Genomic DNA, 20,141 nt, shown 5'->3' on the forward strand with positions numbered 1-20,141 from the left:
AGCCTCAAATTTATGTCATCTCAGCAGAGACTCACAATCTGCCCTTGGGAGGGGATTGACATACCGGTACTTTATATAACGTGATCTTTTGATTTGGGGTCTTAATCCTTCCAAACAAAGAAGTTTTTTCTTTTATTTTTTACGTTGACACACTTAATGTCTGTTAATGTCTGTTAACACACTTTTCCATCAATTTATGTTAAATTAAAGGTCACATTAACACATTTTTGTATCTAGTTTGAGTTTGTTGTGGCTGAGTCGCTTTCAAAGGACAAAGAAGAGAAAGAATTGTGCTCTACTGTGTTGTACAAAGCTCCAGGAGGTGCTTCTCAAGTTTTGACCACTTTTAAAAATTATAAATAAAAACAAAAAAAATGTCAACTAGCCCAGCAAACTCTGACTTCAGCAAAAAATGAAAAGTGGAAATGCCATCTTTCTTAGGTTCAGTAATATTTGTTTGAATTGATCTTGAATTAATTCTATAAAATTCTATTTAATATATTCTGCATTGATATATAAAAAAAAAAAAAAAAGAATCTGGAATCTTTAACTTCTGATTGTTGGTGGTGCAGCGGTTAGCCCTCTTGCCTAACCGTAAAAGGGCCTTGGTTCAAATTCTGGCTGGGACCTTTCTGTCTGGAGTTTGCATGTTCTCCCCGTGCATGTGTGGGCACTCTGGCTTCCTTCCACAGTTCAAAAACATGCTTCATAAACTAATTGGTTGCTCAAAAGCAGGGGGGGGGGGCAATTCCGGGCTTCAAGGGCCAGTGTCCTACATGTTTTCCAGCCAACCTGCCATTGAAGCTCCTTATTGGCTGAGCACACCTGATCAGTTCACTTCAAAAAACAAAATATTGTTTGTACCTGAGCTCATTCTTGTGTATTTCCATGATCTTCCTCTCTAGTTTGAGGGATTGTTTAGGGAACAGTTTGAAGTCTCTGATGTAGTCGCATGGATGCTCTTCTGCATCATAATCTCCAAGTTCAGCTGTAAAGAAGAAAGAATACAACATTGTAGGTGACAAATATATGAGTAAACAGTATATATGTGTTTTTTTTGGACACATGACACATATTGTGCAACTAAACTGGCAGTTGGTTCCTCCAGCTTAAAATCGGCTAATATTAAGATTGACTTCATCTAACACTGTGTAACAAGAAGTACTTTTAAAGACCCACACTGATCATCTTTTGATCCATTTTAAAAGTGATTATGCTGCTTTTAGCCAAAATCAAAACACCTGTGTCAGAGTCTAGGACATAGTTTCTGCAGAGTGGCAGTAGCTCATTAGAGTGGTGAGTAATACCATTGGCAAGGGGCAACCCCCCTCTTCCCCCTTTGCTGAGAGCTCTCTGTTTACATGCTCTTCAGCAACCTTACAGCCCCTCACAACCCCAACCTAACATTATCAGTGCAACAAAAATGGTGAGCATTATTGGAGCTATTCAGCTGTACAGGTTTGAGCCAGATAGCTCGGACAAGAAAACAAAGACAAACATGCAGACATTTCTACTGCACAAATACCCTTTTTTCCAACAGCATTTCTTTGTCTGTACTTGGTTGACAACGATTTGAATAAACAAATAATAAGAAACGCAATTTTGAGTTTAATTTTCTTAATATATGTCCTCCATCATCAGAAAAATGACACAAGAACATGTCAAAAACACCAAAAACAAAATTTTCATCGGAGTGGGTCTTTAAAGAATTGTACAGTAGAAGATTTATCCAGATATTTTAAATAAATGAATTAAGAAAAACAGTTTTGTTGTAGTTTTGTTAAACTTAATCCATGCATGTAAAGTAAAACATATTTTTGACATAAAAAATTCATGGGTAGTCTCCCTCTGTTCAACAAATCTGCACAGTTCCTCTTCCTACAGTAAAGTTTACTCTAACAGATGTAAGTCAACAGCCTGATTAGACTATTTGCACGTAGCAGTATGCTATACCTAAATAATGCTTTCCCTGTAAAATCCAGTGCCAACCGACACTAATTTGTTCTTTAATCCAATTCTTAATTAACAAAGATAATAAAGGTCGAAGAAGAAAAAAAACGCAGCTGAAGTTTAATTAAATAATAATCCTTTAACTGTTCATCAGCACTCTTATGAGCGGGCTGACCGTGTGGGACAGGGACCTGTCCTCGTTAATGAAAGCTGCCCGTGATATTCTGCAGACACACTGTGAGCTCAGATTACTCAGCCGGTCACACTCAACTCCCTGAGGCATAGAGCCAATCACAGGATGTTAGCATCGCTTTGCGGCCCATGAGTCAGCCTGAAATCTCCATTAACATGCATCCGCTTGTTATTTTCCCAACTTATTTAAAAGCAAGTGGCCGTGCATCGTAATGTGATGTTTATGCTATCCTTATACAGACAAAAAATCTCTATTACTATTTACAATAAAGCATACATGCATCTCCTTGTATTTCAAGTCAAGTATTATGCAGATTGTTGTAATATTCTTTAAGTCTTATTTTGTGGAATTTGATATCATTAAGTAAGATAAATTGAAGATTGTTGATCATTGGGAATGATCTAGAGACAAAAAATTGCTACATCACAGAAATCCGTTTTCAGGCTTTTATAAGCTTGTATTTCTATGCAAATTCTTAAAAGTTAAACTGGATGATTAATGATTGGGAGTTTAAACATTGGACACTTGAATTAATTTTCTCTAGTGATTCTGTCAAAATTGCAGTGTAGATGTCACCCTGTACAATGCAGGCCCCTAGATATGCAGCCTCAACAAATGGGCAGAGCAGACGACCATGGTAGATGTCCCTCTTCAGCTGGAGATACAGAAGATACCTGAATGTGGAAACAAAACACACACAGAAAAAAAACATGCTCAATACTGGCTTTAAATTGAAACTGAAACCCTTTGATTAATACATTAATTTGTTTCAATAGAACTTTAGTATAGCTGTTCTTATTGCATTAGAGCAAATGATTAACATCAATTTCGCCATAATGCACTTTAGTTATAGTAATAAATATTACAGAGACAATCGATGATGGAATTATCATCGAACTGTGTTGCAATAGCAGTTATTTAGGCAGTAGAAGTGCCACAGTGACATCTATACAGCAGAGTGGTTACTGTAGTTACTATGGAAACAACATCATTAAAAGCAAATTTAGCCTGATGCTGTTTCTGGTGTTTACATGAAAACAAAACACAACGCCAACAAAACTGGAAAGACATTACCATAAACGCATGAATGAATTTTTTTTCAAAAAGTTGCAGTCACCTGCAAACACTGATGATATTTATAACATTACATCTATTTATTGCAAACCAAGACACTCAATTTGCAAAGCAGTACAATGCTTTTAATCATAAAATCTAACAGAAACTGCACTTTGTTTTGTTTTTCTTTTTTTTAAAAAAAACAAATAGTTCAGTCTGTTCAATGGTCTAAAGACAAGGCACTTTTCTTACTTCACCATACCCAAGAAGCTTTAGCAGCAAAGACCATTTTCTTAGAACTCGTCGTTGAAGGTAAAGACCACAAACTGGATGAAATACTTTATTTAAACACTAAACATCAGTTGTAACTACGGTTATGTGTACAGTTTTGCACTTTTGTTCAACTGGTAATCTAAAGAAAGATCTGTTTTTATGGGCTTATCTGCACAACTTCCTGTCATGACCAGCAAGTGAAAAACTTGCCAACGAAGCAAAAATGGGGGGACAAAAATAATAAGCATTTTTTTTAAACCAGCATTTAAAATTAATGAAAAAATTCAGAGGGTCTTGATTTAAAATACATTTATTTTGAATATTTCTGAAGAAAGAAAAGCAAAATATTTTCCAAGAATACTTGTACCAATCATTTCTAGGTGTTTCCATGTAGAACTATATACAAAGCCTTTGAGACTAAAACTTTACGACAGTGAAATTTAGGAGAATCTATTTTTGTGCAGATTTAAATGTTAGCTTTAACATGATGGGTGGTCAAAAAAAGGGTGAAAATGCATTTTTCTTCTTCAAAATCTCTATTTATCTTATTAGGTCAACTTTACTGACTGTTTGACACAACACGATATACTGTCTTAATTATCAAGTTAAGATCAGTCTGAAAGTTTCTCAAAATTCCCATTTAACCTTGTTGTGCCCTAGTTCTGTTGCTAGAAAGAACCTTTTTTCCCCCTTTCAGACTATCTTTGTAAAAGGGGGCTTTCTTCTGTATTTGTCTTGTGTTTACCTGGTGAGCTCCTCCTTGATTTTCATGGGCTCGTGGGGATAGAATTTGACCCGGAAGCACATCATGTACGGCTGGTGGGCTGCTGAAGCAAAAGCAGAGACCCTTCAGTTAGATTTGAGGTTCAAAGTAGGAAAATAGAGGTAAGATGAGGACTGTGACCTTTTGGAGGAGAAAATCGTGAGGGGGAATGCGGGAGATATGAGGCGTGAACTCAGGACAGGTAAGGAATTTTAGATCCAAAAAATAAGTGAGCAGAAAAGACAGAAACATAAAAAACAAAGCATGGATCGCACAGATTAGTCCCTTGATAATTACAGTAATTACCCAGACACCAACTCACAGACCCAAAGAGGGGTCAGCTTCTTTTCTTCGATCTGATTCCTACAGCATTTCATTTTCTTTTTCCTCTTATGTGTGTCAGGGAGGATTTAAGCTCTGCATGGTGTTTAAATATGCACAGTAACATTCAGTTGCATAAGTGCTGAAACACATGAAAACATTACGGTAAGCTTTAGGATTTAAAACATTATCAAAGGCTGGAACCTCACAAATATTTGAAAAAGTGATTTACCACTTTATAAAGCTGGTTGATTATTTTTTTCTGTCAGATGGCTAAAACTACTTTTCCTTTTTATCTCCAGAGCTTTACAAGCAAAATGCTGATTGTGTGTCATTCCTTACAACACAATCTTGAAAAAAAAAGCTTGCTCACCCCAGAATTAGATTATGAATTGTCTAAATTGAAATGTATTACTCTATGTTTCTATTTTGAGAACTTAAACCAATCAACAAATTCTTTTTTTTTAATGTCTTTAAATTCTTTAAAGGTTCTTGGAGACAAAAATCTGCACATCACAACAAAACAAGCACACTATTTGCAAAAACAAAAAAGAGGATGCAGATTACTGGCATTTAATTATTATTCAATGTCTTGCATTAGCTGTTCATTTATAACAAACATGGATTCTAAATTTACAAAACTATTGATTTTATTCAGGTTAGTTTCAAATGAGATGCCAGCAAGAAGTTGCAAACAATAAAACTGGCTATCTTCTAACCGGTTATCATGGCAGTGTGCCCTCAACGGTTGGCTGTGAATTGAAGGACCCTCTGTTGTATCATCTTGCCATGAATAAACAGCCCCATAATACATGCAAAGCACTATGAAAGACGTAATCCTCCCACCCGTTCCCAGTGAACATCAACTCCTTATTTCGTCAAGCTTAAGGGATAGAGCAGTTGGAAAAACACACAGCTGTGTGGAAAGAGTCATGAGAAGTGTGACGTGTGCTGGTGCACGTCATAAGGACGCACCAACACTACTTAAAATCTACTTTAAGAGTGAATCCTGCCATAGGGAGAGCTGATGTGTCAGAGCAGCTCAAATCCATTCATCCCCCTCTCCTTTCTATCTATTGCTCTGTCAGCTTCTCTTATCTCAGACCGTCTCCGTAGTCTCTCCATTTTGCCCGTCTTTGTCTCCTACTTTAACAACGTTATCCATCTCTTTCATTCATCATTACGCAGCACAAGCCCAAATGTTTCCTGTTTTTTACTTTGTTCCTCTTTAGTCCCTCTCTCAATCCAGTTTTTGCTGAGGTCTACTCGCAAAAGATAAACATACCCCTAAAAGCTGTTTATTAATTTATAACAAGAAAGACGGAACGGTAAAGTTAATGAAAGACAGAGTGGAGTGCACAGACTTGAAGAAGGATGAGAAAGAAAAATGATTAAAAAAAGGTGCAAAATCAGAATTAAGTAAAACAAAAACAAAAACAACATACATTTTGGGGAAATGTTTGGTTTTTAATTTTATCTTGTGTAAAGAAAGCGTTAGTCCTCCAAAGGTTGTTCTTCACCAAGCCTCTGCTTCATGAAAGCCTTTAAGAACTAGGTGAGGCCCGGTTCACCAGAACACAAAGAGTTGCAGCATTAAACAATTCAAAACTGAGATGTTCATCATGTTTCCAAGGCAACGCAGAATCACAAAGCCACTATTTATTTCTAGAAACTGTGAATGAGCATGAATAGCAGATGAAAATGTGTTTGGCGGAAACATATTTCAGTAAAACTGGAATTTTTAATGTAATAAAAAAAAAGCATTTTCCTGTTTGTTTTTTGTTTTTATTCAATAATGTGAATAAATACTGTAAAGACCTGAAGAATACTTTAAAATAAGTATAAATTATGATTTAAAAAGTTGTGAAATAGTACGTAAATGGAAAATTAGTGTTCTGTTTTGTTATAAAACCTGCAGTAGCTTCGGCAAACTGATCTCTTTCATTTGAAATGACAGGCTTTGGTGTTGAACTGAAGTGCAATGATTCAGTTAAGAAAATGCATCACCAACACTCATGTGGAGTTCTACTAAGGTTTTCCTAGACTGTAAATATTTACCAACATCAACAATGATTAATATCAAACTGTGAGATATTCAGGAAGGAGCCAGGCTTCTCCCTGACTCCCACTGCATCTCGAGCACAACAACACCTCAGAGGAACTGTCAGCTTCTCCAGGGCTCAGATCAAATTTGCATCTGTTGCGTTCATGAACGAGCTGTTCAGGTGGATAATTTCCCAAAATTTAAAAGTGGCTTCCCGTCATCTGTTCCATAAAGCTTTAAATATTTAAGTGCATATCCTCTAAAAGCAAGTCTTTGGCTACTCTTCTATGAACATATGGGCCTTCAGCTATTCTCTCACCTCTAAGAAAGCCTCCTATAGTTCCTTTGTTTCACTCTGACGCTTTTAGATCTTTCTAACGTTGTGTTCAGTTACATTTTGTTCTTGTATTTTTTCCTCAGTTGCTTCTTCATGACCTGGAAACCTTTTAAACTATTATCTCTTTGTCCCATGTATTTTAAATCCTAGCAATCAAACCAAATCTTGAGTTTGGGAAAGATGCAGAAAAACTTAACATTAAAGTGTTAGTTCTTTCCTCAATCCCAGCAGTTTTCTTGGTCGAGTAATTTTCACGTCAGATCATAAGCTCTCCTTTCATGCGCTGTTAATTTAAGGGATCATTTTGTGCACGTTCAAAACACTTGATCGCTGCAGCCTGCAGAGGACTTCAGCTGCGAGGAAGCCCCTGTGGCTTTGTCTGCTGGTCGTATAGCTTGAGTCTTTCACAATAAAGCACAGATGAATACATTTACACACAAACACTAACGTGCATTCACTCGTTATTGACACACGCAAACAGAGATATGACCAGGGGGAACAAAAGGAACACTTACATTTCATCTGCCTCACAACAGGCTTATTGGGCTCCAGCCAGTGCTGATGGAGGGAAACACAGTCAACAAAATGAGGCAGAATAATTCCACAAGCAAAACTAATGAAAAGCTTCAAGTGATTCTTTGAGATGTTTGTATGAATCAGCAAGCCTTTAATCAGCTATGTGACAGAAACTCAGATAGAAGTAATATCCTTTCAAAGAGATATCATTGATATTTGTATACAGTGGCGAGCGCTTCTTCTGTAGAAAGTACAATAATCCTTCTGGTTTTAAATAAAAATGTAATTAAAATGACTATCTTTTATAAAAAACAAAAGTTGTTTTTTGCTTTCTTCAAGTCAACATTGTACCCACTTGCTTCAGTTTGTACATTATTGGTTTTTATTGATGAGTTTTTATCCAATCACATTTTAACTACCTTGTGTTGTCAGATTCTATCAAATCTGCTTAAAGACACACTTTAATCCTCTTTTGATCCATTTTGAAAGTGTTCCCAGTGGTCTTTTATTCATTCTTATATCATCTATGTCATTTTTACATAAAGAAAATATAAAATAAAATAAAACTATAGCCAATCAAATCTATAGTCTGTGACAACAAGGCCAACAAGAAGACGTTATTGCTGTGCGTATAACATTCTGATAGCAGATGAATACCCATAACTCATCTTCAGAGCAAAAACCTGAGTGTAGCAGCATCTTATGTTATAGTCTGTGTGTGACTCTATGCAATGCTTCTCTTCAGTTTCTTGGCATTAAAACTCATGTCAAAAAACAAACAAGCAAACAAAAACACAAGCATGCAGAGACAGCAAATTAGCTTATGTTTATACAGCTTAAAGAGCAGGGACTTGTGAAATTAGAGGTGGAAAAACAAGAATAAAGCAGCGTGCAAAGCACTCACAGAAATCTGTCTGACCTACAATACCTATGGAAACAACAAAATCCTTTTACAGCCTTTAGCTTCTGTAGTAGGACATTGCAGGAAAAAAAACAATGCATGAAAGCTTCATAAAACAGCTCCCATAGTGTAACTTATCTGTTTTTCAACTGTTTCACAACACTAAAAAAATGTTTTTTATGGGCAACACTGACTGTGATTATCTCAGACACAATTTTTACTAACTAAATACACATTTTGTTGTTGTTGTTTTCTTTTGCATTATCTTAATCACATTTGGCTAAATGAGCCTCAAGTATTAAACGCTGTGCACTTTCATATTAAATACTACGACTGTGTTTGAAGACAAAATAAAGGCAATCTTCACTCAGTAATGAACAAGTTCATCAAATCCATGAATGAATAGTCTTATAAAGCGGCTTAACTGTTGGTTTATGGTATTACAATTTGTCATTTTATTTATGAAAGTTTCACCTTTGTTCATTTAAAAAAAAACATTATGTACAATTTTTCCTATAACCATAAAAAAATTTACAATGTAGATTTGACAAATGACATGTAATTAAATCCTGTTGAATTCGAAACTGAATCAAATTTTGACTTATTGTTGTTGTATTCAAATCCATTCAGCGGTTTGGCTTGTCTTGGATGTCTGGAAGGATGGATAATCAGGATTTACAACTATGAACATGTCCATAGGTGTGTGAGTTCTGCTTACCCTTTGCTTCTCAGGATCTACATATCGAATACCAAAATAGTCCTTTTCCAGCAGGTTGTAATGATTGCACACGTGGTCCAACAGGAACTGGCCTTTGGTGTCTTTCTGCGAAGCGACAAAACACATTAGATGAGTGTGTTGTCATCTATAAGCATTTGCCTTTTTTCCCAGCAGCACTAACGAGACTCAGAAACAACTGTATCCAAATGAAAAAAAGTGCCTACCCTTTGTTGGAAAATATTTCAAAATAAATTTTCCTTTCAACAAGCATCTACCTTTTTGTTTAAAAGTCCATGCCTCTAATTTCTTGGCCTCTCAATGCAAAAAAAGCATCTTAGGTTACTTTGTTGACTCAGCTTCCAAATGTGCCAGTAAATGAGCAGTTTTGGTGCGTAATCAATACCAGCTCTGTTTTCATCGCCTGCTCCACAGTCAACATAATGACAGTCCGATTTAAGTGTAAAGGGTTCAGATCAACGCAACGCAACACTCATCCTATTTAGCATTATTTGGCCTACTCTCAAAACTCTGCATATTTTCTTTCCTCGTTTCTTCTTAGCAAGAAATTTCTCTTAAAAAGTAAAAGTATGATCTCAGTTTTTTTGCCACTAAACAAAAGATTTTACTTTAGTGTGAGATAATGAGATCTAAAAATAAGCAAAATATCAAATAGAGCACAGATCAGAGAAGAATTTTAGAGTCAGGATGCACTACTTTGCATTTCCTTGCAAGTCACTAAAGATTGCCCCATAAAGTAACAAAGTCTATGCCCAAAAATAATTTTAGTTTGTTTCTTCTGTAGGAGCATTCAGCTCATGACATTTGTATTGATTATTTCTCCTCCTCTTTAGGGCCTTTTTGCCCAGCCAGTCATTTTATGTTCATTTTAGGAGCAATTTTTTTCAGCAACGGAAGCACCACATTTTTCACTATACTCTCCTGCCTGCCGCATCAGCAGCACTTAGCAGGTTCAGGTCCTTGTCAGCAAACAAGCTAAGGACATTGGTTTAAGTCATCAGCTTTGCACATTACACCCTCACCTGAAATGCATCGTAAAGTGACTGACATCTGCTGACTCTGGTTCTGGCTAAAGTGCTATATGCAGAATCTCTGTTCAGTGGGATTGACTAAAACAAACTGTAACAATTTCTGTGAAAGAAACAGACAAAATGGGACAAAATCTGAATTTGGGATTAAGTTTTGTCCTTTTATCTTCATTGCTTCCATTGGTGATTGGTTTGGTTTTTGTTTTTTTGTTTTTTTATTGCCATATTCTGTGTAGCTACACAGAGTAGGAATTTGTTTCGGTGCAAATGTGCAACATAAAACAGAAGAACAGTAAGCAACAAAATTTTTACACAATGGACAGAACACAAAAAATATAAATAGAGTCAGTAGTGCAAGGAGTGTCAAAACAGTGCAAACTGAGAATGTTCAAGGTGCAGGTAGTGGGCTGGTGACTGGTTGGACATTGACGTGAAATTTGGGGGGGGGGGGGGGGGGGGGGGGGTTACAGGGCATTTAAGAGTCTGACTGCAGAGGGAAAGAAACTGTTCTTGTGTCTGGAGGTTCTGGTCCTGATGGACCTTAGCCTCCTGCCTGAAGGGAGTAGTTTCAGTAGGGAATGTCCAGGGTGAGAAGGGTCGGCAGCTATCCGGCCTGCACGTCCCCGGGTTCTGGAGACATATAGTTCCTGGACAGATGGGAGGCTGCAGCCGATCACCTTCTCTGCTGAGTGCACAATACGCTGTAGCCTATTAATGTCCCTGGTTGTGGCACTAGTGTACCACACGGTGATGGAGGAGGTGAGGATGGACTCAATGATGGCCGTGTAGAACTGCACCATCATCTGGGCCGGCAGCGGGCTTTCTTCAACTGCCGCAGGAAGTACATCCTCTGCTGGGCCTTTTTGAGGAGAGAGCAGATGGACGGCTCCCACTTGAGGTCCTGCGTGATGGTGGTGCCGAGGAAACGCACAGAGTCCACTAGGGTGATGGGAGAGTCTGACAGGGTGAGAGGGGGTGAGGGGGCTGTGACTTTCCTGAAGTCCACTATCATCTCCACTGTCTTCTGAGTGTTCAGCTCCAGGTTGTTGATGCTGCACCACAACACCAGCCGGTCCACCTCCCTCCTGTAGGCAGACTCATCATCATTAGAGATGAGTCCGATGAGGGTGGTGTCATCTGCAAACTTGATCAGTTTGACAGAGTCATGGCTGGAAGTGCAGCAGTTAGTGTACAGGGAGAAGAGCAGAGGGGAAAGTACACAGCCCTGTGGAGTTCCTGTGCTGATGCATTGGGTGGTGGAGACATTCTTTCCCAGCCGCACACACTGCCTCCGGTCCATAAGGAAGTCACTAATCCACCTACAGGTGGAGTCAGGCACGTTGAGCTGGAGGAGCTTTTCCTGGAGCAGAGAGGGGAGGATGGTATTGAACGCAGAGCTGAAGTCCACGAACAGGATCATAGCATAGGTTCCCGGGGAGTCCAGGTGCTGCAGGATGAAGTGGAGGGCCAGGTTGATAGCGTCGTCTACAGACCCATTGGCTCTGTAGGCGAACTGCAGAGGGTCCAGGAGGGGGGAGGTGAAGGATTTGAGGTGGGGGAGGACCAGACGCTCGAATGACTTCATGACTACAGACGTAAGTGCCACAGGCCTGTAGTCATTGAGGCCAGTTATGCGGGCCAGTTCTTGGGGACAGGGACGATGGTGGACCGTTTGAAGCAGGCCGGGACGTGGCAGGACTCCAGGGAGGTGTTGAAAATGTCTGTGAAGACCGCTGCCAGTTTGTCTGCGCAGTGTTTCAGGGTGGCAGGCGAGATGCCGTCCGGACCCGGAGCCTTCCGTGGGTTTTGCTTCCGGAAAAGCTTATGCACCTCCTCTTCTGTCACTGAGAGGACAGTGGTGGGGGAGAGGTGGTCTGGGGGGGTCATACTGTCCTCAGTGATAGTGGTGGGGGAGGAAAGTGGCACCAGAGTTGTTGAGGAAACCTGTTCAGTGAGGGGGGAGGAGGAGGGTTGTGGGACCTCAAACCTGGCATAAAAGGTGTTAAGCCTCTCAGCCAGTTGTAGGTCGTCGATTCTCATGTTTGCCACCAGCAAGAGTTGTCTTAATTACCATGAAACTAAAAGCTTTCTTTGGGTATTTTCCTAATAGTGAACTGTCCTCATTTCATACACTCTAATATTTTTTTGCCTAAATCTCTACAAGTCTCCATTCTGCAGTTTTTTAAGCACACACAGTCTCTCAATTGTGTTGAATATTACATGTGTCTCCTGACGGCAGAAAGCATGAAAAATGACCTATTTTCAGGTTGAACAGTCATGCAATCACATTGAGCACATAGCATACATAGTGGAACAAGTTCTACACAATCAAACCATATAATCTTAATTTTGTGATTTAATGTTTTTTTATGATATTGTTAGCTTGGTGTTCTTTTATTGTATCCATCTTTGATCTTTGATGCATAAATTCTTACAGTCAGCAGAGTAAATGTGTCAATTTCTTGCCAAGGCAACACCATAAATTTGGTGGTGAGTCACTTTCGTAAGTACAGTGTTACGAGCAGAAGCAGACGTGTTAACAGAACAATCTCAAATAAGTCAAAGGCTGCAAAAAGTGTTTAAAAAAATCAGCATAGGGAGTAGAAAGGGTTTGTTTGATTGTGTATGTTGTATTCTGAATGAATTACAAATGATAGAGAGACAGCGCAAAAACAAAGGTTGGAAATCCAAACAGGACCCACAGTTAAATATGTTTTCAGGTCAATGAATCTAATAAAGCCCCAGAAACGAAGAAGGAGCAGAATTTACATCCAGCCTGATCTCATCAAAACTCTACAGGCTGAACATTATTAAGTCAATATTTGATTGACCACCATTCTTAGTACAGACATTTTTACAGAAGACTGTCAAACACGAAGACATTTCTACATTTCTGCTTTCTGAGTCTACTGAGCTTGGTTAGATGTCAGCGCTGAAGAAGACCCTGATCTCAAAATCAGTGAGTGGTTTCAGGTGAATGCAATTCAACTCATTTCCATGTGGGTCAATTCAAGTTTATGGATGTGTGTGTTTTCTGTAGATCTTTTCATCTCTGTTAAAAGACCAAACTGACATCTTGCCATCACCACCTCAGTCAAAAATCTAAACTTATCTTCAACTTTGATGAATTCTATTAATTTTTGTTTAACAAAATCATACTGGTTCTCAGAATCTTTGCTTTGTCCATTTACTTTAAATTTACTTACAACATTGCAGTTACAAATTTTCTTCATTCTCATATTTGCTTTGCCTCTCTTAAAAACATCATGTCTCTGAGTTTAACGGTGGGCTAAATTTCTTCATAATTCTTTGTGTATCTTTATTTCCAAGATATTTTGTTCTTTGTTCTATCTGCAAATAATGTAGTCCCATTTTTCACTTTTAAAGTTTGTTTCCAAAAACAAGCCCAGAAGACTTTTTATAGTTGCACAAACTGGTATTAAGCTTGCACTCACCCAACAGTAGTAAGAATAGACTAAAACTTGGCAGCAAGAATTAAAAACAGCATGATAACCTGTTGTTTGTATCTACCTCTTGTATTATAACTATCTACTTTACTATTTGATCTACCAGTGTTTGTTTTTTTTAAATACAAAAAGTTCCGCTGAAATGTGAAAGCTTTAAATATATTCATGTGAAATGAATAGTTTGGATTACATTCTGCAACCTCGTCAATTGGTCTCACCTACTGTATCTTAAACTATTGCCGCACCTCAATTACGGTACTTTCTTTATGTTGTGCTTCACATATACATCATAAACGGGATGCTTGTGTCTGCCTAAGCCGCTCAAGAGCAACAGCATGTGTGTTGGTCTATATCTGTCTCCATCTTTTAAGGATTTTCTTCTGATCCGTGACAACGGTGTTACTAAGCTGTTAAATCAGAAGAGCAAACAGATACAGACAGAGAGAGAGAGGAGTAAAATAGCTCAAAAAGGGTGAAAACTGCTGCGCTGGGAGGTGTTTCTGTCCAGATCATTAAACGATACCTCTCCTATGTCTGGTTCTCAGGGCAGAAGCTTATGATGAGAAGAGAGGTGGACAGAAGCCAAGAAACAAGAAAAGGAACCAGTCCAGACAGAGTGGAACATGCTGAAAGGCTGCAAAAAAAGACTCAGCTAAAAAAGAAAGGAGTGAATAAAAGAGAGATAGAACGAGCAGAAAGAGAGATGTAAAGAGTCTATGTCATGTCCAACAAGGTCCGAATGCATATTTTATATTTCCAAAGGCTGGGCATTAAGAATTTACAGGGTCATCCTGTCTCAGCATGATCTTACCAAATGACAGCAAAGTGCTGCTCTCTGGGCCTCACTGGATCGCACAGACGTGTGCATGCAGTTTAAAGAGAGGCTCAGAGAGGAATGTGTTCAGTTTATCACAGACAAAGTGCACTTTGACATGTTTGTTCTATTATATGTAGCTCTTTTTTAAGGAGAAAGCTAAATCCCTTAGAGCCAGCCATCTGGGTCCAACAAGACCACAGCAGCAAAAATAGAAAACCGTTCTCAACTTTAATATTAAAAAAAATATTTAATCCTCTATGTGAGTTCATGGAAAAAGACAAACTCACAGGAAAGAGATTAAACCAATTATCCTCTAATTATCCCCTTTTGATTTGGCGTGTTTCTTCTTGAGGACGTTTTGGTTAAGAAGAATGAATACAGTAGATATTTTTGACCTCTCAGCAGTGGATGCAGTTTGCTTTTACCTGACAGAAGCGCATTTGTGATTTGAATTTTTTGAATGACTAATGCCAACACTGTCCCACTAAAGGCCCGTACACACCGAGACGAATATTCGCCAGGCGTTATTCGCCAGCGTTTTTCGCCACGTTTTTTGTGTTCACACCCAGGCGATTTTCGCTGACGATGAGCCGAGCGAACATGCAATTTCATTCCCTGACATTAGATTAATGTAAAACAGAAATACTCCTGTACACAAGGTGGCGCTGCGCAACTTTACGCTTCTTAAAGTCGCTTTTCACTCAGAAGAAGAGAGCAAGTATTTACGCGCTTGTCAGAATCATACAAAGAAAACATGAATATTTCAAGCACCAGTTGCTCCAACTGGTGCTTGGTTCGGGGATATTTCAGAATGTCCGTCATTATTTCTTCGCGGCAGTGTAGACGCTACTTGGCGTCTATCTTCTTCGCTGATATGTGTGCTTAGCAAGGCAGTTTTGTGTTTGAGCGCCCCCAAGTTGTGTTTTACTGTAACTTCAGAAGCTCCAGACACGTGTGCAAAAGCGCCATTCTCATTGGTCGAATAGATTTCGACGCGAGGCGTCAAAAAAAAAAAAACGAACCCGATGCGTTTTTTTTTTTGACGCTTTGACGCGTGGCGTTTTTTCGCGTCGGTGTGCACACTCTCATTGGTGCCCTTTGTTTAGTCACGAGGCGTTAAACGTTTGCGAAAATCGCCGGCGAAATTCGTCCCGGTGTGTACGGGCCTTAAGGATGCTATTCAACACAGGCGAATTATTTTTTTTTATTTAGAACTGGTCCTTTTACCATGATGTCTTGTGTAAGATCCTGGCTCGGTTAAATGCTGCTTGTGTTTTATCATTATGCATGCAAGCTCAACTACAAGTGTTCTAAATCAACTGTGACACACTTCACTTCTTGATGCAGCATACCTAATTAAGCTTACATGCTGTGTTAGGAGCAGCTTTAAAGTCCTGCAATCCCTACCAATTCTCACTGCTCACTTAGGGTCAAGGTTGATCAGTACAGACTGAAACAGGAGTAGAGGGGGACCAGGGACTTGAAGACAATGATACACCTCCTGTACCCACAAATAACTCTTCTAAAACCTATGAGCTAACAAGGACAAACAATGGAGAGCTGCTACCCAAAAAGTATTTCTTTCAGTGAAATGTTTTGTTGGACAACCAGGCCCTTAGGTGAACATGGTTTTAGAGCAGGGGTCGGGAACCTTTTTGGCCAAGAGAGCCATAAATGCCACATATTTTGAAATGTAATTTCGAAAGAGCCATACAATAATGTAGTGTCCCTTCCCCACACTGAGGCACGGAGACTTAACCTCTTTTAAAGTTCTTTATTCTGGTTACTGCAGACCGCAACAAACGCCGTTCAATTAATTCATCAACTCCTGAATCTCTCCCGCCGAGACGAGAGCGCTTCTCCCAACTTTATATTCCCCTGCTCCCGCTGCAGCCCTCCCATTTCCCTTATTCGGCCCATAGCTGAACCCCATTGGTCCAAACTACCTAACAACAGGCTGAGCGACAGAACTGAGAGCCAATCAGATCCTGCTTGACGCGTTCAATGAACTCCAGAACTTTTAACGCGGCCCAACAGCCACCCAACTCAGTCCGCGACAATTTGTTTAAAACTAAATATACAAATGAATGTGTGCATTTGATTTAATTTCAACATTTTTAAAGTACAATAAGTCTGTGGATTCTTTTTAATAACATTGTTATTCTGTTGCTAATAAATGATGAGTATTTCTCGTGGTAGTTTTGCTGATGGTCTAGTCTGGTTGATACGTGGTGAGTTTCTGCTTCGTGCAGGCGTTGAGACTTCAAACGTGATCGTAGGTCTGAATGTTCTTTAGATGTGACAAAGACTGCTCACATGCAGACGGGGAGCCAAACTCACACTCACACGCTGCAGTGAGTGACGGGAAGCGGGTTTTACGTTTTTACAATCCCTGCGCGATTCACCTGCTGCCTGTCCCCACAACCCCCCACCCTCTGCTTTCTCCCTCACACATCCCGTCCCCGCATCTGCGCGCTCTTCTCAGAGACGGGAGCGCGTAGTTTTAGGCACGCCAATTCACAGGTTTCCAGCTGCTACAAACTCTGTGAAATAATAGATAATAGTAACTGATAGCGCTGGCGCAGATTTCTCTCTCTAAGCACTGCTACTACTGCGCGCCTCTGGCATCGCATCGCGCCCGAGAAGGACTGGTCTAATGAAAAAAAAAAGTATAATTAAAGATTTGTCTGCGAGCCACATGTGACCATCAAAAGAGCCATATATGGCTCGCGAGCCATAGGTTCCCGACCCCTGTTTTAGAGGAACTCTTTGCCTCCATAATGATTGATGTACAGTTAATTTATGTATTAGGGGAGATTAAAGAAAGGTTTCCCTTACTTTCATGTTTTGATCATTTTTTGTTTTATTCAGAAAATGCTTAAAGACCCACTCTGATGAAAATTGTGTTTTAGTTTTTTTAAGGTGTGGCATTTTTCTGATGTTGGAGGACTTGCGGTATATAAAGTAAATTAAACTCAAAATGCGTTGCTGAGTTTTCTTTATTCAAATCGGGAGCAGATGAAGTTATGCAGTTCAAAAAAGATCGTAGTTGTTTCGTTGGGGTGTAAGGGGCCGTAAGCTAGTGGGAGAGCATGTAAACATAGATCTCAGAACTACTTTCACTCTGCAGAGACTATGTCCTAGAAAATGACACTTCTTTTTGATTTGGGCTAAAAATGGCATAATCATAACTGGGAACACTTTTAAAATAGATCAATAGAAAATTGAAGTGGAATTTTAGAGCTTACTTTCTGTGCAGTCTGCCTCCTCCTGACTGATTTCCGCTGTCTGACCAGTTTTTTTGTCTCTCCTTGTTTTTTCTGAAAGTTCATTCGTTTTCTAGTTTGTCATGTTTCTATACACAATTTAGATTGTATATAATTTATAAATTAATTATTGTTTTCTAACTTTTTTTTATTGTTTTTTATTTGTGTTTTAGATTTATGTGCATCCATAAATCTAATCCATTTTTCCCTCAACCCTATTCTCTCTTTGACTCCTCGTGCACAATTTTTACTACAACACGACTTTGTTCAAATAGTTCTTAATAAATATTTGTATAAATAAATTAGTTGCAAATGTATGTAGTGCATTGTTTTACCATCATAAGTAGCAGGCAATACTCTGCATCTCTGTGACGGTCACTTACAGCATCATGACTTTGACCTTGTTACACAGTGAATGGAGGAAAACCTATTTCCTTATCATCAGCGACCATGCCTCAGGGACGCACAAAGGCATGATCACATGATTACACGTGATTCAATGGAGACTGATAAATGCATTTAGTGTGCACTTTCATGAACACAAAGAGTTTCACGGTTGGGCACACAGCATATATAATTTTGAAGTAGATCTGGGAATGAATCTGTGAATTTCTGCACAAGGGGGAGCAGCCTCTTCTGAGTGTCAGGATTTTAATATTTGAAAAAGAGCAGCAGCTTCAGAAAGCAGCATCTGAACACTGTTTGTTTGGTTCAGAAAAAAATAATGAAATCTTTAAACGACTAAATAAGGACCTCCAGCAAACAAAATCAAAAGCCTGAGTTGTTTTCTAGGACAATTTCTGCAAAGCGGCAGGACTTCATCAGAAATTTGCTTCTGAGTTGTGGACAGGAGTGTTCACTACCCATCATCCCTGTGTTAAAACTCTCCCCTGCATTCTTACCACACCTCACAACCCCTACCCAACGTAGGCGGTGCAACAGAAATGGCAAGCAATCTGGCGAGCTATCCAGCCATGCATCAGAATGAATGCATCCACCATTGTCCCTGTCCCCAAGAAGCCCCGCAGAACTGGTCGTAATGACTACAGGCCTGTGGCACTTAAGTCTGTAGTCTTGAAGTCGTTCGAGCGCCTGGTCTTCCCCCACTTCAAGTCCTTCACCTCCCCCCTCCTGGACCCTCTGCAGTTCGCCTACAGAGCCAACAGGTCTGTAGACGACGCTATCAGCCTGGCCCTTCACTTCATCCTGCAGCATCTGGACTCCCTGGGTACTTATGCTAGGATCCTGTTTGTGGACTTCAGCTGGGCTTTCAACACCATCCTCTCCTCTCTGCTCCAGGAAAATCTCCTCCAGCTCAACCTGCCTGACTCCACCTGAGGGTGGCTCACTGACTTCCTAATGGACCGGAGGCAGTGTGTGCAGCTAGGGAAGAATATCTACACCACCCAATCTATCAGCACAGGATCTCCACAGGGCTGTGTACTTTCTCCTCTGCTCTTCTCCCTGTACACCAACTGCTGCACCTCCAGCGATGACTCTACCAAATTGATTAAGTTTGCAGATGACACCACCCTCATCGGGCTCATCTCTAACTATGATGAGTCTGCCTACAGGAGGGAGGTGGACCGGCTGGTGTTGTGGTGCAGCATCAACAACCTGGAGCTGAACACCCAGAAGACAGTGGAGATGATAGTGGACTTCAGGAAAGTCACAGCCCTCTCACCCCCTCTCATCCTGACAGACTCTCCCATCACCATAGTGGACTCTGCCCGTTTCCTTGGCACCACCATTACTCAGGACCTCAAGTGGGAGCCGTCCATCAGCTCTCTGCTCAAAAAGGCCCAGCAGAGGATGTACTTCCTGCGAAAGTTGAAGAAAGCCAAGCTACCGGCCCAGATGATGGTGCAGTTCTACACGGCCATCATAGAATCCATCATCAACTCCTCCATCACAGTGTGGTACACCGGAGCTACAACCAGGGACATAAACAGACTGCAGTGTATTGTGCGCTCAGCTGAGAAGGTGATTGGCTGCAACCTTCCATCTGTCCAAGACCTATGCGCCTCCAGAACCCAGGGACGTGTAGGTGGGATAGCGACCAACCCTTCTCACCCTGGACACAGTCTACTTGAACTACTCCCTTCGGGCAGGAGGCTAAGGTCCATCAGGACCAGAACCTCACGACACAAGAACAGTTTCTTTCCCTCTGCAGTCATGAACACTTTTTAACTCCTTTCCCGTTAAACCTTTTCACCTATATGTCCAGTTACCAGTCCACTACCCGCACCTTGATCATCCACAGTTTGACCTGTTTGCACAATTTATTCCTATTTTTTGTTTTGACCAATTTTTATTTCTTTCTTACTTTTGTTCATTTTTTATATTCTTAAGTGTTTTATGTCGCACATTAGCACCGCAGCAAATTCCCATTCTGTGAAACTAATCTGTACACTGAAAATGGCAATAAATACTCCTTGAATCCTTGAATCTACAAGCTTTTTTAAACCTCATT

General features: G+C 39.9%; 1 protein-coding gene across 5 annotated transcripts in view; it reads right to left on the reverse strand.

Moving 5' to 3' along the window:
* frmd3 (FERM domain containing 3) overlaps window positions 1-20,141 on the reverse strand; it is a 48,475-nt gene that overhangs the window by 21,724 nt on the left and 6,610 nt on the right. For 3 of the 5 annotated variants that reach the window (XM_020705837.2, XM_011479015.3, XM_020705835.2), the window contains exons 2-6: window positions 9,073-9,177; window positions 7,453-7,495; window positions 4,218-4,299; window positions 2,720-2,817; window positions 865-988 (exon numbers count right to left, since the gene is read on the reverse strand). In XM_020705837.2, coding sequence (XP_020561496.1) covers window positions 865-988; window positions 2,720-2,817; window positions 4,218-4,299; window positions 7,453-7,495; window positions 9,073-9,177 — 452 coding nt within the window. The remainder of the gene's footprint in view (window positions 1-864; window positions 989-2,719; window positions 2,818-4,217; window positions 4,300-7,452; window positions 7,496-9,072; window positions 9,178-20,141) is intronic. The other 2 variants (XM_011479016.3, XM_020705836.2) reach the window with 1 other exon arrangement.

The sequence above is a fragment of the Oryzias latipes genome, chromosome 9 (assembly GCF_002234675.1).
Source record: "Oryzias latipes chromosome 9, ASM223467v1".
NCBI classification, from domain to species: Eukaryota; Metazoa; Chordata; class Actinopteri; order Beloniformes; family Adrianichthyidae; genus Oryzias; species Oryzias latipes.